This window comes from Capra hircus, chromosome 3 (assembly GCF_001704415.2).
Source record: "Capra hircus breed San Clemente chromosome 3, ASM170441v1, whole genome shotgun sequence".
Lineage (NCBI taxonomy): Eukaryota > Metazoa > Chordata > Mammalia > Artiodactyla > Bovidae > Capra > Capra hircus.
The window spans coordinates 54,555,563-54,572,597 of NC_030810.1; the positions used below are offsets into that span (position 1 = coordinate 54,555,563).

General features: G+C 42.3%; 1 protein-coding gene across 1 annotated transcript in view; it reads left to right on the top strand.

Annotated features, from left to right (window-relative positions):
• Window positions 593–17,035, top strand: part of GIPC2 (GIPC PDZ domain containing family member 2) — a 99,583-nt gene continuing 83,140 nt past the window's right edge. Inside the window, exon 1 of the mRNA XM_005678198.3 lies at window positions 593–917. Within this exon, the coding sequence (XP_005678255.2) occupies window positions 678–917 (240 nt within the window). The 5' untranslated portion in view covers window positions 593–677. The remainder of the gene's footprint in view (window positions 918–17,035) is intronic.

Here is a 17,035-nt window from a genome sequence, read left to right on the forward strand (position 1 = left end):
TGCACAACCTAAAAGTTTTGAGTTAACTTTTGCTTGAAGACCTTACTCTAGCTGAGGAGACAGCCTCTCAGCTCTGAGAAACTGCTGAGAAGAGGTAAGGGAGGAGCCAGGATATATGAGTGTTTCTGTTGGATAAAAACATGTACTGGTATATCAAAAGATTACTGCTAATCACAAAGAACACATTTCAAGTTAATGACTGTAGAATTTTCCTCTGTAAGGGAAGATGAAAGAGTCTGGGTTCACTGAAATTATTCCTTAAGATATGCATCTTAACTATCTAGGGACACTCTCCAAAGCACAGAATGCTTCCTTGTTTTCTGCATCCTGAATTCCCCTCAGGGCACGGGGTAGGGGTAGGGTCAGCAGCAGAGGCTGATAGCTTGATCTTTGTAGAAGTGGAAAGGCAGGCAACATTCCCTATCCTGAGGTCCAACTTTTCTTCTCGCAGATCCCTCCAGAGAGCTGGTGGCCGCTTCGCCTGCAGGTGCAGCTCCTCCCAGTGGAGGAGGGGCCCCTGACCAGACGGGCCCGGCCGAAGGGCCTCTGCTATTGGCTCAGCCCAGGTTGCACCTGCCTCGAGCGGGCGGGCCGCTGGGCACAAAGTCCAGGGGGCCGGCCAAGGAGGCAGCAGCCCGCTGGCAGCGCAGGTAGGCCGCCGCCCTCGGCCAGGCAAGATGCCCCTGGGGCTGCGGAGGAAAAAGAAATTCAACACCAAGGAGACCTCCCGACTGGTGGAGGGCGAGCATACGGATGCGGCTGTCCGCACTGTGCCCAGCCCTCCGGCGCCCGCTCGCAGGCTGGTTTTCCACACGCAGCTGGCCCACGGAAGCGCCACGGGCAGAGTGGAGAATTTCTCCAGTATCCAGGAGCTCTATGCCAAGATCGCGGGCGTGTTTGAGATCCCTCCGTCCGAGGTAAGCGCCGCGCGCTGAAGCTCAGCATCTCCCACCCCTACTGCGCAGGCTAAAATTGGCTCCGGCTGCGCTTCCCTGATTCCGAGGTCGGAAAAGGGATGGGGGTCCCTCGTGAGCGCCGCAGGGGGAGCGAGAGGGTTTTACTGGGAAGGGAAAACAGCAGTCCCAGGACCGGAGACAGTCACGTTCTCCAGGGTCAATCTGGCTTCTGGGAAACCCGGGACGACCTTTCTTCCTCATGCAAATGAATAGGCTCTAGTAGCCCCAGATTCAGCAGCTTCAGCGGCTTTCCAGCGTTGAGATCTGGTTGGTAAATTAACACCCTTCACTTTATCTGGACCTTGCCCTCCTGCTTCCTCTGCCGGGCTGAGATGGCCACGCTGAGGATCTCCAGGATTGAGGGGCTAGGTGATGCCAAACTAGGTGATGCCTTCCAGGTGATGCCAAACTGAGCCCCACTTTGTCCGTCATATGTCATGTCCAGCACCAACACTTTGGTGTTTCCAAGAAGATTATTATTCCAAGGGTGGAAAACTAAGACAGTTATACTGAACTGCATGGGACTAGTTGACAGAAATTTCAGAGGGGTGAGCTTTACATTTGACACCGTATCCTTGAAAGGGGACTGAAATTTGCCTTAATTAGATTGATGGCATGTGTGCCAGGAACTGGAGTTTGTTATAGCTAGTTTCAGGAGACATTTATGTGACTTTTTATACTTAAGCTAACTGCAAATGCAGGTGTGAGAAGTTAGTCCAAGAAAGTATTTTGTCCACATTTCAAGGAGAAGCACAAGGTCTTGAAGCCCTGAAGGCTTCCCTCATTGCTTAGGGAGGAGATCCTGGTTCATCCCTGGGTGGCAAAGATCCCCTGGAGAAGGGAATGGTTACTCACTCCAGTATTCTTGCCTGGAGAATTCCATGGACAGAAGAGCCTGACGGGCTACGGTCCTTGGGGTCGCAAAAAGTTAGACACGAACTGAGCAACTAACATTTTGTTGCCCTGAATTCTTGGGAGTGCATAGAACTGTCTTGGGCTGTCTGTCCTTTAATGTTGTTTATCAGATCGGCTCAAGTGAAATCGAGGTAAAGACAAAATTCCAAGATGAGATGAAAGTGAGATTGAAGCTAACCTTTCAGGGTTCCCAGGCACTGAGGGACAAGCAAATCACAAGCCCATTCTGTAATGTTTCAGTTCACAAAGTACTCTTGCAGGAGTAATGTTCTTTGATTTTCTCTAGGAGAGGTAGGTCATTTGGATAGTTAAGTACAGGATTTGGAGACTGATAACCAGGCTGTGGATCCAGGTTCTACCAGTTACTAGCTGGGTGGCTTTGAACAAATTTAATTTCTCTCAATTTCAGCCATTTGTAAAATAGAGGTAAGAGCCTCTACCTTGAAGGGTTATTGTGAAGACTGGAGCGCATAGATAAACATCAGATTGCGTTGGCATATGGTCAGTGCTTTATATATAGTAACTATTAATAATATCGTTAATACTTAACAATTAAATGAGGAGGCTGAGGTAAAATGTGACTGGCCTTTGGCCATGGTCACATAACTAGTAACAAAAAGGCTGGGCCATTTAAACTTGGATCTTCTGGTTTCTAAGCTAAGTGAGCCTGTTAGCATTCTTAATTGACAACTTTAAACTTCTCTCCTGTAACTAGGGACTCCAGATTTATTTACTTTGCATTAAGTCTTCATCATCATAATGTGTTATTATTTTGAGCTCAAGATGCATGACTTTACTCAATCCACTTAATACCTGAGAAGTATTATTATTAGCTCAGCTTCGTAGATAGAAAACTTATGCTTTGAGGTTTAGAAAATTTTTAAAATTTGTGTTTCACAAACACAAATTACATGTGTTTGTGAGGTTGTTTTTTTGGCTGCCCTTCAAGGCATGTAGGATCTTAGTTTCCTGACCAGGGATTGAACCCATACCTCCTGCAGCAGAAACGTGAAATCAACTACTGGACCTCCAGGGAAGTCTCTAAAATCAGGGTTTTTCCTGGCTCCAAATTCCATGAGGTTATATTGCTTCCCACGTTTTCCAGAGTGTCTCAGTAATAGCTTGACAACCATGTTCAGCATTTTTGGTTTCCAATGCGCTGACTTGCATTAGAATTTCAAGACAAACAGCGGGTATTTTGATGTGTTTTATCAAAGTTCATAAATTTTTGTAACCCTAGGCATATATCTTAGTATGTTGTTGTTTTGTCATTAAGTTGTGTTTGACTCTTTGTGACCCCATGGGCTGTAGCTTGCTAGGCTCCTCTGTCCATGGGATTTCCCAGGCAAGAATACTGGAGTGGGTTGCCATTTCCTTCTCCAGAGGACCTTCCTGACACAGGGATTGAATCTGGGTCTCCTGCCTTGCATCTGAGCTACCAGGGAAGCCCCATATGTTAGTATGTTTATGTATATAAACAACGTTAATGCAGGTTTTCCATTTGGATTAAAAAGAGTTAAGTATAAAAAGAGTTCAGGATAAACTATATGCATCATCATAGTATATGTCAAAGTATTTTGATAATTACTTTTAAAAATAATTAATTTTTGTCTGTGCTGGGTCTTCATTGCTGCACGACTTTCTCTGGTTGTGGTGCATGGGCTTCTCATTCTGGTGGCTTCTCTTGTTGCAGGGCATGGGCTCAAGCTATGGGCTTCAGTAGTTGCAGTGCATGGGCTCAATAATTGCAGCACATAAGTTTAGTTGCCCTGTGGCATGTGGGATCTTTCTGGAACAGGGATGGAATTCATGTCTCCTGCATTGGCAGGTGAATTCTTAACCACTGGACCATCAGGAAAGTCCTCAATAGTTACTTTTGAAACAAGTAATTTATTACAATAAAATGCACACCAGTGAGATCCATTTGTTATCCCATCCTCCCAGCAAGAGGAATAGTGGTATAAACTTGAGATGTCAGTGGGGAGGAAAACCTCCCAAAGAATTTCTCCCTTTTATATGATTATCTCAGAAGTCCTGCCTTTTCTCTATGGCTCTAAGGATACAAATGGCACTGTCTGAAGATTTGTGCTTTCTCTGCTAAGGAAGAAAGGGAAGGCTTTGGCCTGACCTGATGGCAGGTGTAGCAGATCCAGGTGGATTTACTGGGAGTCTATAATGTGCTCCTGGCTGTGCCAGGCATGTAAGTCTACATGGTGGTCATCCCATCCTTGCCATCGCACTGAGGCAAGATTATTTTCATTTTGCCATTGAGCTAAGTGAGGCTCTGAGAAGCCAAGCAGCTTGCCTAGAGTCACGGGACTGACATGGGGGTGGAGTTGGGATTCGAAATGTTTCCTGGTTCCAAGTTCACTACATAGCAGCCATGGGATTCTCAGTAACTTCATTTGAATTCCAAATACAAACCAGCAAAACTTCTTTTTTAAACAAATGATCTTTTCAAGTAAAGCCTCAGACTCAACCACAAAAATACTTACTGCCTCAGAAAGAGGCTGTTGTGAATCTGATAATTATGGATTTCACCTATTTCCTGGTTCCTGAAGGAGGAAGCTAACGAAAGCTATGGGCTGCTTGCAGGGTGCAGTCTGTAATCATTACCTTGAAACAGATGGCCAATTATGCAAAAAAAAATCTTACAGCTGATATCATTTTTCTAAACAGCTAAATGAGCAATTCAGTAAAGAGAAAAAAAATCTCATCTAAAAGAACAGTTAACTCATAAATACGGGGACACTCTTACAAAAAGTTTAACACCATCTTTTAAAATATTCAGGATTCATTTGAGTTGGTCACTACACTCTTGAGCTGTGGTCATAAAACGTGTTGAAAGGCATTTTGATTATCTGAACCACTGTAACTGTTTGAGAAGCAGTTTGTGTCTTGATGTGTTTTCTTAATTCTCTATTATGTGGAAAGATTGTAGGAAAAGAGTGAATTTGAAAGCTATTAAGAAATAAATTTTGTCAAATGCTTTACATATCCAGAAACGGAAACCTCTAAAGATTTCTGAAATGATTAACTTTGATTTAGTTATATTAGTTTGTATGTGATGTATAATACTAAGTAATTTGTTGATTGAATGGGTCAAGCAAATACAGCCCCTTGTCTCTCAATACTTAAAGCAGTCAAATACAACAATGTACTTGGGAAGCAGAAAAGGCAAAAATTGTGATTTTTAATTTCAAGCTGTATATTCAATATACAATCATGCTATTTGTCTTAAAAAATGAAAAACTTTTTCTTGTCACCTGCTCCCATCCCTCACACTGTTACCCCATTTCTCCTTAATAACAAAACTCAAAAGTTGCTATCTCCAGTGAGATAACATTTCATATCTCATTTCTCTGATCAAGACTGATAGCTCCTCATCTTACTTAGAGCAAAAGTCAACATCCAATGATGGTTACAGGCCTTGGGGCCACTCTGTCATCATTGCTCTTTATGCTCCAGCCAGTATGGCCTCCTGGCTAGTCCTTGAACTCTAGAGCCTTAGGGCTTTTGCCTCTTTCCCAGAATCTATCCCTCCTTAGCAGAATGCTCTTCTGTTTTTGTTTTCTTGGCCGGATACCACCCAGTTTGAGGGATCCTAGTTCCTTGACCAGGATCAAACCTGCACCCTCAGCAGTGACAGCTCAGAGTCCTAACCAGTGGACCACCAGAGAATTCCCAGAATGCTCTTCCTTAAGTTGGCTCTAACATCACCTTCTCACTGAGTCTGGTACTGATCGTTTCATTTAAAATTACAGCGCCCCTAAAAAAAAAGGGACCAAAACTCCTAAATTATAGCACCTCCTGTTCCCTTCAGCACTTAATTTCCTCCGTTGATACTAACATCCTATGTATATTTAACTTGTCTTTTTCCTTTTCCATATACTACAGTATAAGCTCCACAAAGAATTTTGTCTATTTTGTTTTCTGATACAGCCCACAAGGGCCTAGAATTGTACCTGAAATATAGTTGGAGTTCAAAATATGTTGAATAAAAGATTCTTCATGAAAATATGGTATTTAAAATCCTGAATCTTTAGCATAAAGCTTTAGTGCTGATTACAATACTGGTATCTTATGTATGTGCTAATTTTTTTTTTTAATACTATAGTGTGAGGAAAGAAACTAGCCTTTGAGGGGGTTAGGCATGAGGAGCATCACTCGTATCTTGACTAGGGAGTAGTAAGAGGGTGAAATATGAAGACTGAGTTAAGTCGCTCAGTCGTGTCCGACTCTTTGTGACCCCGTGGACTGTAGCCCACCAGGCTCCTCCATCCATGGGATTCTCGAGGCAAGGATACTGAAGTGGGTTGCCATTTCCTTCGCCAGAGGATCTTCCTGACCCAGGGATCGAACCCAGGTCTCCTGCATTAGAGGCAGACGCTTTAACCTCTGAGCCACCAGGGAAGCCTAAGGGTGAAATATGAAGACTGAGAAGCTAAGTAAAAATGACTTGGATCCAATGTTTACATGTCCACAAATTCCAGAAATTGCAAAGCTGAAATCTCTGTTTGTAAGTAGAATGCTTCCTAAGTAAGTTACAGTGTATGGGGTGCTGTCTTGTGAAACCTTCCAGAAACTGAAACTGCTTGCTTTTCTCAACTTGCTGACGCCAGCCCTGAGCCCCTATGGAAGTCAATATTCTGTCATCGTGGCACTTTCTGGAGACTGTGAACAGTGATGCAAACTTGATCATTTCCCAGCAATGCAGATAACTGGCAAGTTGAACAGTGTCTTTCTGGTTCCCATATGAGAAATCTAGGAAGACAGAACAAAATGGGGCTCATTGACTTGTATACTGCTCTCCTAGGAAAAACAGTAAAAACACAGGTAAATGAAGGAATTGGGAGTTTGGTGTGCACTTTATCATTGAGATCTGAGGATTATGAAGCAATCCCAACAACACTGAGCAGAAAGAGTGTGAGAAAGAGAAAGTTAGCTCCTGACATCTGGGAGCTGACCTGACACTCGCAGGCAGGTCGTGATGGTTTCATGTTGGACATGATAATTTCACAGAACATCAGGATCAGAAGGGACCATTCTGTGACTGTGATGGGTCAGACAGAAATAAGACTACTCTGTAATCATGTCTGAACAGAGACAAAAATGCAAACATTGTCCATACCACAAAAATAGTCAGACATCCCCTTGCCTTGACTAGTATAATTGACTGAAGCTGCTTTTACTGACCACAGCTTTACTTTCGACAGCTTTTCCCACCTTGTATGGCTGGATGGCATCACGGACTCAATGGACTTGAGTCTGAGTGAACTCCGGGAGATGGTGATGGACAGGGAGGCCTGGCGTGCTATGATTCATGGGGTCACAAAGAGTCAGACACGACTGAGCGACTGAACTGAACTGAACTGAGTATGTTTGCTAGGATATTGAGTCATAGATTTGGCCCTACTTCCTGACAGCAAGTCCAAGCTGCCCTAACATCACCTGACACAAGCCCAAATCTTTTCTAATACCCTCCTACTCAGACTCTCCCCACAGTTCTGCATGGTGTGCTGTCTCCTTTGTGGCAAGGGACAATAAACTAGAAATGAGAATTCCTGGTGGCTTTTGACTGGAAGGCATTGACAGTGGCCTATTACAACGCAGATTCTAAAGGGGCACCCTGAATATGATTTCCCTGATTCCACCCATCCTTTATTTTTTTTCTTTTAAAAGTTTTTTGGTCATGCCACACAGTGTGTAGGACCTTAGTCCCCTGACCAGGGATCGAACCATTGCCCCTGCACTGGAAGTGGGGGTCTTAACCACTGGACTGCCAGGAACTGTCCCACACCCATCCTCTATTTTAATATTGATGCTCTGATCATACCAGTCTCAAAAAACTACAGGGCCCCCAGTTACTGTCTTAATTCCTTTCAGGCTGCTATAAAAAAGTAACACCAACTGGGTAGCTTATAAAAAACAAAAGCTTACTATTCACGCTTCTGGAGGATGGGAATCAGGTGGCAGCGTAGTCACCTCTGCAGGCTCAGTTTCCTAGTTCATCCCCAGCACCTCATTTCTGTGTCCTCACTTGGTGAAAAGGGCTAAGGGTCTCTCTGGAGCCTCTGTGATCAGGCACTAATCCCATTTATGAGAGAGCTCCACCCTCACAATTTGAGCAACACCCAAAAACCCCACCTATTGACACTAGGATTTCAATGTTTGAATTTTAGGGGAGGGAAGATAAACATTCAGACCAGGGCACTTACAAATAACCCCCGCCAGCCAAATGTTTTCTAGTCTGGCCTGCCTGTCTAGAGTCCTGCCTTGTGTGTTCTTAAGTCTCATGTCCTAACAACCTTTTTAGTCCAGAATGTTTACCTGTTTAAGTCCTCTGTGCTTTTTCTCTTGATGTTCTCACTTTTTTGTTCTGATAGCTCTTACTCACCTCCCGAGTCTCAACCGTCACCTCCTTGAAGAAGCCTTCTTTGTGAATCTGTCAACCTAGCCATGTTTAATACCCACAACTGCATCTTTTAACATAGCATTAGCACATTGAATTTAGTTACTTCCCTATCTCTTACTGAGGGCTGGGAGGATTTTTTTTTTTTTTTTACTTAAAATCTCATTTTCAGCGTTGCTAGATGGCTTAGATGCTCCATTAAAGTTTAATAAATAAAAGTAGATGATGGAAGACATATGTATATGTCGAAGAGATTCATTTTGCTGTACACCTGAAACTAACACAACATTGTAAATCAACTACACCCCAATAAAAATTTTAAAAATTAGATGATGAATCCAGTAGGAGATGAAGCTGAAGATGTAGACAGTAGTGAGCTTATAAATGTCCTTAAAGCTGTATAGGTTTTATTCTGTAGGCAATAAGAATAACTCAAGTGTTTTTCAGCAGAGGAATGATCCCTGGCTGGTGTTTTATCAAGTTGAAACACAACTGACTATTCATTTGCTGTGTTTTCTTCATAAAGTTTGGTTTAAGTCAAATAGGATGGTATTTTCTGGAACTGCACAGTACTATCTGAGAAGTTCTAAATATACTACAATCATTATGTGTGCTCACTGTGCCTATTGAGCATCAGCCTTGGCTTTATATGAAGATGCAAGCAAAAACAAAGAAACAACCCCACCCCCCGCCAAGAGCTGTAACTCATTTTGAGAAGTGGGATGTTACTCTCACCAGACTGCCCTATAGACCTCATTGCTATGAGGAGGATAAGAAATGGGTTTAAGATTGTTGCTCTGTGTTCTGGAGATCCTCTGAAGTAGGTGTGTAAACAACTGTAGAATCAAGTCTGAACCCCTCCCCAAGCCTCTGCTACCTCCTAGACAGATGGTGGCCCCTTTGCCATCCCTCCCCTGCTCCCACCCCTCCGGACATCCTGAATGCACGTGGGAGTCTCTTGCAGGTGGTAAGAGATGGACACACTCAGGTTACCTTGGACAATGTGTATGTATTTGTTAGGACATACAGGGAGGTGAGGAAGCCCAGAATCACCTCTGTAGCTGGACTGTCCAGTTCCGTAGACTGCTGGAATATCACTCATGCTTGTCTGAGTGAAAGCAGTAACTTTAGACTCTGGGAAGCCAAGAGCAAGTCCTTTACCTTCCCTCTCGGCCACTCTCACCCTACTTCTTACTCTTTCATTTTTAAATTTTATTTATCTGTCTACTTTTTATCTGTTTTGGCTGTGCGGGGTCTTTGTTGCTTTGCACAGGCTTTCTCTAGTTGTGGCGCGTGTGGGCTACTCTTAGTTGTGGTGTGAGGACTTCTCATCGCAGTGGCTTCTCTTGTGACTGAGCACAGGCTCTAGGTGCGTGGGCTTCAGTAGTTGTAGCACTCCGGCTTCATAGTTGAGGTGCGGGGGCTCAGTTGTGGTGCACAAGCTTAGTTGCCCAGCGGCATGTGGAATCTTCCTGGATCAGGGGTCAAACAAATGTCTCCCACTTTGGCAGGCAGATTCTTATCCACTGAGCCAGCAGGAAGTCCCTCTTACTCTGTTCTTGACTCTTCTCTTGTCCTTTGATTTTGCTTCTTTAAGGCCCTTATTGCCTCCTCTTTGTGTCTTTGAGTTTTGGCCTCTGTATTTGTGTTTCCACTCTGTCTCAAACCTGAGCTGCTTGAGAATGAGTTTCTGTCGGTGAGTCAGGGTACAGGACGGGTGGGGCAAAGGTGGCCTGTGGATCAGTGCTCGTCTCTGGTCCAGTGTAGGTCCTGTGGTACAAAGGCAGGTGAACAGCAGATAAGGAGTCCTGTTGGAGAGGACACTGGGGAGAATATGTAGCCCGAGACTTCTTGATTTAGGGGCGTTGCGGATATCTTCCACGGCTTGTACAGAACATGAGACTATTCTTAGTTCTCTGACTTTTATCTATTGTTCTTCCCTTTACCTGGAAACATTTCCGTGATTCTTTCCCCATTTATGCTGTTAAAAGATAAACTGAGCCTTATTAAAATTGAGTATATTTGAACAAAAATTGATTTGGGCAGCAGCAAAAATGAGACGGGGTTAGGGAGTGCTCTGCCAACAGGAGACAGAGGCAAGGTTTTTTAACGAGGAGTGTGTACATGCATGCTCAGTTGTGTGTGACTCTCTGCAACCCTATGGACTGTAGCCTACCAGGCTCCCCTGTGCATGGAATTTTCCAGGCTAGAATACTGGAGTGGGTTGCCATTTCCCACTTCAGGGGATCTTCCTGATCCAGGAATCAAACCTGCATCTCTTGCATCTTCTGCATTGGCAGGTGAATTCTTAACCACTGTGCCACCTGGCAAGCCCAATTTAGTTATATGTGTATATATATCTTTTCTTTTTCAGATTATTTTCCCATATAGGTTATCACAAAGTATTGAATAGAATTCCCTATGCTATACATAGGTTCTTATTGATTATTATATATATAGTAGTGTGTGTATGTTAAACCCAAACTCCTAATTTATCCCTTTCCCTTCCCCTATCTTCCCTCTTCGGTAACCAAGATGAAGTGTTTTAAATTCAATAAAAATCTTGGGAAATAGAATGCCATGTATATGATTCAGTAAGGTACAGTAATATGAATTCAAATAAAATTTTAGGAGCTAAGACATTTTCTGCTTTTGTGACATCAAATATATTTCTTAGATATTTGGGATTGTGGTATCACACAAGTTCTTTTGTAGTTACCTCAAAACTTTTTAGATATAAACATGAGAGCTATAATCAATATATAAGATATATTCCTAATCCAGCCTGTCTCATCTCTTTACCTCCTCTTCAGTGTTATTAATTACAAGCTACCTTCCCTTCCATTTGTTGGCTCTTAGTTAATGAGCCAGAGAAGGCAATGGCACCCCACTCTAGCACTCTTGCCTGGAGAATCCCATAGACGGAGGAGCCTGGTAGGCTGCAGTCCATGGGGTCGCTAAGAGTCGAACAAAACTGAGCGACTTCCCTTTCACTTTTCACTTTCATGCATTGGAGAAGGAAATGGCAACCCACTCCAGTGTTCTTGCCTGGAGAATCCCAGGGACGGGGGAGCCTGGTGGGCTGCCGTCTACGGGGTCACACAGAGTCGGACACGACTGAAGCGACTTAGCAGCAGCAGCAGCAGTTAATGAGCATATCTGTGTTTGATCAAAGGCCACCAAAGGAAAATGGTTTCTGTGGTTTTGTTTTATTCATTCACTAAATCTCCAAGTAGAACTAACTCTCTGAAGCAGAAGTCCACAGTGGAGCTACACAGTAAATGTTATTTAAAACCAATTTTTAATTTAATTGAAAAAATAATATATGTACTTAGTGGAAAGGGTATCCACATTTTTGGGGGGAGGAGGGTAAGTGGGAACCATAGTTCCCTAGTCCTCTTTCCCCAGAAGCATCTGGCTTGGCCATTTTTTTGACCATCTTTATAGAAAAATAAAATTTGTGAATTTATAAGTATGTGTGTGAAAGTAAATGCATATCTATGTGGATGTAAACCTCCTTTCTACTTTTAACCAAATTAGGAGCATACAATATATCTGTTCTGTACAGTTGGTAGTAGCAGAAGCAAAAAAGCGGACCTAACACTGAAGCCTGGGGATGACAGGAGTCCCTGCCATCTCTTCAGGGTCACAGAGGGCCATCAGAGTGTCACTCATGTCAGGGTCACAGAGGGCCATCAGAGTGTCACTCATGTCAGGGTCGCAGAGGGCCATTAGAGTGTCACTCATGTCAGGAGAGCTGACATTGTGTCTTTAATGGCAATGAGCCAATTTTTAGTAATTTCTAAGAAGCCTGTCTTCTGAAAATGTTTCCTGTACTTTTGCTTCCCTGTGTCTCCTTATGATAAACCCCTATCACCTGACACAACCAGAGGTATTCATTTTTTTAAAAAATTGAAGTATAGTTGATGCACAGCATTATGTTTCAGGTATACAACACAGTGATTCACAATTTTTAAGGTATATTCCATTTTTAGTTATTATAAAATATTGGCTATATTCCTGGTGTTTTACAATGTATCCTTATAGATTATTTTTTATATATAGTAGTTTGTACCTCTTAGTCCCCTATCCCTATCTTTCTCTCCCTCCTTCCCTCTCTCTACAGGTAACTGCTAGTTTGTTCTCTATATCTGTGAGCCTGTTCTTTTTTTTTTTTTCTTTACTAACTAGTTTATTGCACTTTTTTTAAGTCCACATATAGGTGATGTCATATAGCATTTCTTTTTTTCTGTCTGACTTGTTTCATGTAGTGTGATACCCTCCAGGTCTATCCATGTTGCTGAAGTGGCAAAATTTTATTCTTTATGGCTGAGTAGTATTCCACTGTATGTACATACCACATCACCTTTATCTGTTCACATTTAGGTTGTTTCCATTTTTGGCAATTGTAATTAATGCTTCTGTGAATTTGGGTGTACATCTAAAGGTGTTCCTTGAAACTATTTATTCAACAAAGCAACTGATAAGTACTTTTGCGCTAGATACTTGCTGAGGTGAAGAAAAGAGGAAGCCAACTGAGAATGGATGACTGTCACTGTTTCTCTGTATTGTGATCCAAAAACTGCTTTCTTTTCTTACTGTCTTAGAAACTCTAGCTTTTCTGTTTGGGGTGTACTGAGTACTCTGAGGTTTTGGTGATTAAAATGTGGAGTAGGAAGTTGAAGCTTGCTGCTGCTGCTGCTAAGTCGCTTCAGTCGTGTCCGACTCTCTGCAACCCCATAGACGGTAGCCCACCAGGCTCCCTCGTCCCTGGGATTCTCCAGGCAAGAACACTGGAGTGGGTTGCCATTTCCTTCTCCAATGCATGAAAGTGAAAGTGAAGTCGCTCAGTCGTGTCCGACGTAGCAACCTCATGGACTGCAGCCCACCAGGCTCCTCCGTCCATGGGATTTTCCAGGCAAGAGTGCTGGAGTGGGGTGCTGTTGGACATGGCTAATACCAGGGAGGTCCTATGGCTTCTACAGATAAGTGAAAGGGTAGAAAGGATCTTAGATCTTGTCAGTGATAGACTATTTGCCTTTTAGGGATGTATTTGGCTCCAGTTAGTAGTGGCTAAGAGGCTCAAGAACACTAGCACTCCAGAAAGTGCATCTGCTATTGTATGAAAATCTCCATGGAGATAATCAAAGCACAGTAGAGGAAAAGTTCCAACCTTAAAAAAAAAAAAAAAAGGCTAAAATCTAGGATATTTCAGTCTGTAAAAGTGACAGGTTCTTAAGTTACAGTGTTAAGTGGTCTTAAAGGGATACACAGTAACAAGATTGAAGAAATGATAATTCTGCATCCATTCTTGGAACAATTTGCATAGCCGTATATTGCATTAAGTAGTAGTGTTTGTGTGATTGACGTTAACAACCTGTTCTTCATGATCTAGGGCCAGAATGTAACTTGAACCTTCTCACATCTGATACTAACAATGTGTTCTGGGTATAGTTAAGTATTAGGTACTGGTCATGATTTGTTACTCCCTTTCTCCTTTCGTATTCTTTATACTTCCTGCTTCCTATCTTAATTTTCCTGCCTTTTTGTAAAGGTAAGTGGGGGAGGGAAGCACAGCTTGAGCATTAAGGGAGTTACTGTTGAACACCTATCATTACTACTTAACCTGTGCTATTTCGTCTGAAAAAGCAGTTCTTAACAGCACCCCCAGAAATGACTGTGTTTGATAGGTGAGGCAATTGTAGCTCAGAACAAAAATAAACTGCTCAAATCATGTAGTCCAAAGAGATATCTTTTATCGTATGTTTGTCAAACTCCCAGCTCATGCTCTTTCCTTTATACAAGTAGTTCTTAACCTTACTGGACCCAAAGTTCCCCTGTAATAACAAATATTTTGTGGCATCACTTTTACTTATCCTGAAATAAATATTTAAACAACATCTACCTATGTATATAAAACTTTAAAAATTAATATATTCCTTAACAGTAATACTAGAAACAAATATGGATTTCAATGCAAATACTTGGGGAAACTGTATTAGAAGACATAATGAAGCAGTCAGTTGCTTGTATCTATACTTAATAGCTAATAAATATAAATTTAAAAAGAATAGAACAATAGGAATAAGACATGGATATTTTGATTTTATGTTATCTTTTGCTCTCTAAATATTTGTAGATATTCATAGAACTATATAATGTAACAATAATAGGAGCAGCTGATATGTTTTATGTTAAATTCAAATAATATGGACAACACTGTTGTCCGTGACTTGACTTTCTGAGATGATGAACAACTCTTGATAAGGTTCTATGCAAATAAGAAAGGCTTTCCTTGGTTTATGTGGTGACTGCAGTCCAGGAAAACTCAAAACAAAGCCTACTTTACCTGTAACACAGAGGATCTAGGTTTTAATCATTATGTATATATTCTCTTCCTGACATGAATCTCTAGTAGGACATTTGAAATTCATGCAGGGGACTTCCCTGGTGGTCCAATAGCTAAGACTCTGTACTCCCAATGCAGGGGGCCCAGGTTCAATCCCTGGTCAGGGAACTAGATCCTGCATGCAACTAAGATTCAGCACAGCCAAAAAGAAAAAAAAAAAAAGAGAGAGAGAGAGAGAAAATCATGCAGAATGCCAAACAGCTCTTCACTGAGCTGAACCTCTCTGAGGTTAGAGTTCATGCAGTATCCTTACCTCATCCTCTACCTCTCCCAGTGCCAGTGGTGTCACATAATCATTGTCACAACCAAAAAAGCTCCCACAACGTTTCAAACAGTTTTCCACTATCAATTCACAACCACCCACTGGCAACATTGCTTTATGCCAGTTTGCTTGAGGTTAAGCACTTGCTCTGTGTGGTGAAGCTAGGCAGTAAAGGAAGGGGCGGTGGGCAAAATGGGAAAGCAACAGGAAGGGAAAAACAGTAGAAAGTCCTCCTGTTTTACATTTTTAGTTTTAGGATCAGTCTTATAGGATTGTAATTATACGGAGTGAAACATGGATGGTTACTTTGTGAGATTCCAAGCTTTTGCAACAGCTCAAAGCTACATATCTGCTGTGGCTATTTCACAGGCTTGTAGGATCCTGTGATAGTCAGGGTGGCATGACAGCAATGCTTTAGGTCAGTCTAATGGGGAGGTGCTGTCTGGGTAGGATGGTGTGCCCTGAGTTTGGTGCCTAGAGATGCCACTGAGGAGCTTCAATTTTCTCACCTGGAAAATTGAGTAATGGAATCGAACCGGAAAATATACAAATAATGCCTGCCTTATAGGAGTGTTGTTAGAACTGAATGACATAGCATATTAGGTATCTAGAACAATGATTCAGTAAATGTTAGTTCTCATTCCTTCTTTTCCTCAAAAAAGATGCTTTTTAGGCAATTTTTGACTAATCTTTTGTAATTTTTTCCTTTTAATTTTTCTATTCTAGACATGTACAATTTCATTCTCCTACTTTGTGCCTAATCCCAGAAAGTGTGGAAAGCAAATTTAAAAGTTTGTCTCTATACATGATCCTCAAACTAAGCTATCTCAGTGTGGAATTCTATGTTACGGTAACTAACGTGGACTCTGAGAAGGGCTTCTTCAATAAAGTTTAGTGTAAACCTAATAAACTATTTCAGTCAACAAAAATCTCAGTTAAACTTGAAATATTAAATATATTAATTTATTAGAATTATTTTGCATTGTATTATCAATGCTTATTTCTCTTGAGCCAAAAATAACTCTGTAGGAATACCCATATTTCTTTTTGTCATATCTCTAGACATACCTGTGACAGAATTTTCCTTAGCGTGGAATTCTAAATTATTCTACTCTGTTTTCCCACAGAACACTTAGAGCTCATTTTCAACTCTCCCCACACTTGTTAAGACTCATAGGATCTTAATTGTGCTTCAATCATGGACACTGACTTCCAATAAGCTTCTTACCCAGCTTCTGGGTAAGATTACTTTGGTGCTAAAGGATAGAGGAAGAACTCTACCATTACCTTACTTCAACATGCAAATCATATGTTTTTCCTTTTATCTCATGTTGTCTGGTCTTATCATCCTGAAAAGGAAGTGTGCTTATTTGATCAGCTTAATAGAAGAAGTATTATAAATAGATGGCCAGGGAACTTATATTTCCTACCCAGACACTTCACAGAGTGAAAAGGAAAATATTAATAATTACTCTGGGGCAACAGGGGTAAACTAGGACTCAGAGTCCCTCTAATTATAGAAAAGGAAAAAAAAAAAGGTGACAGTGAGAAAGTTTATTGTACATTTGCTAATTAAGCACCCACAAGTCAAGCCAGTTTCCTGGGCGGTAAGGAAGGTTTTGAATGGCAGGCATTTGAGGGCGGAGTGGGGAGAGGAGGTTGTAGGGATAAAAATAGAAGCAGATAGTGAAGGTACAGTGTCAGCACTAAGCTTGAAGCCAGGAGACTCTGGTACTGCCTGTCCTGGCTCTGGCTTGGTGACACATTCTTGGGAGTTGAGGACGGAACCCTGCAGCAGCCTGCCAGCTTCTTCGGGAAGCTTCCTGGCCCTGCGGGGTCCTCCTCCCCTCTTCTCTAACTCCTCCCTCTGCCCCAGTCCCGGGAGTCCCACGGGCAGGAAGGGCAGGAATGTTGGCCAGCTGAGGGTGGGAAGAAGCTGCTTCGTGAGGGGGCGGGGTGGGAGCGGGTCATAAACAACTCTGGAGCAAAGGTGAGAGGCTCTAGCTGGGGTTGTGACTAAGTGTCTCCGATGCTATGACAGGATTCTATTCCTGGCAGTTCCTCTCCATGTCTTCCCAGTC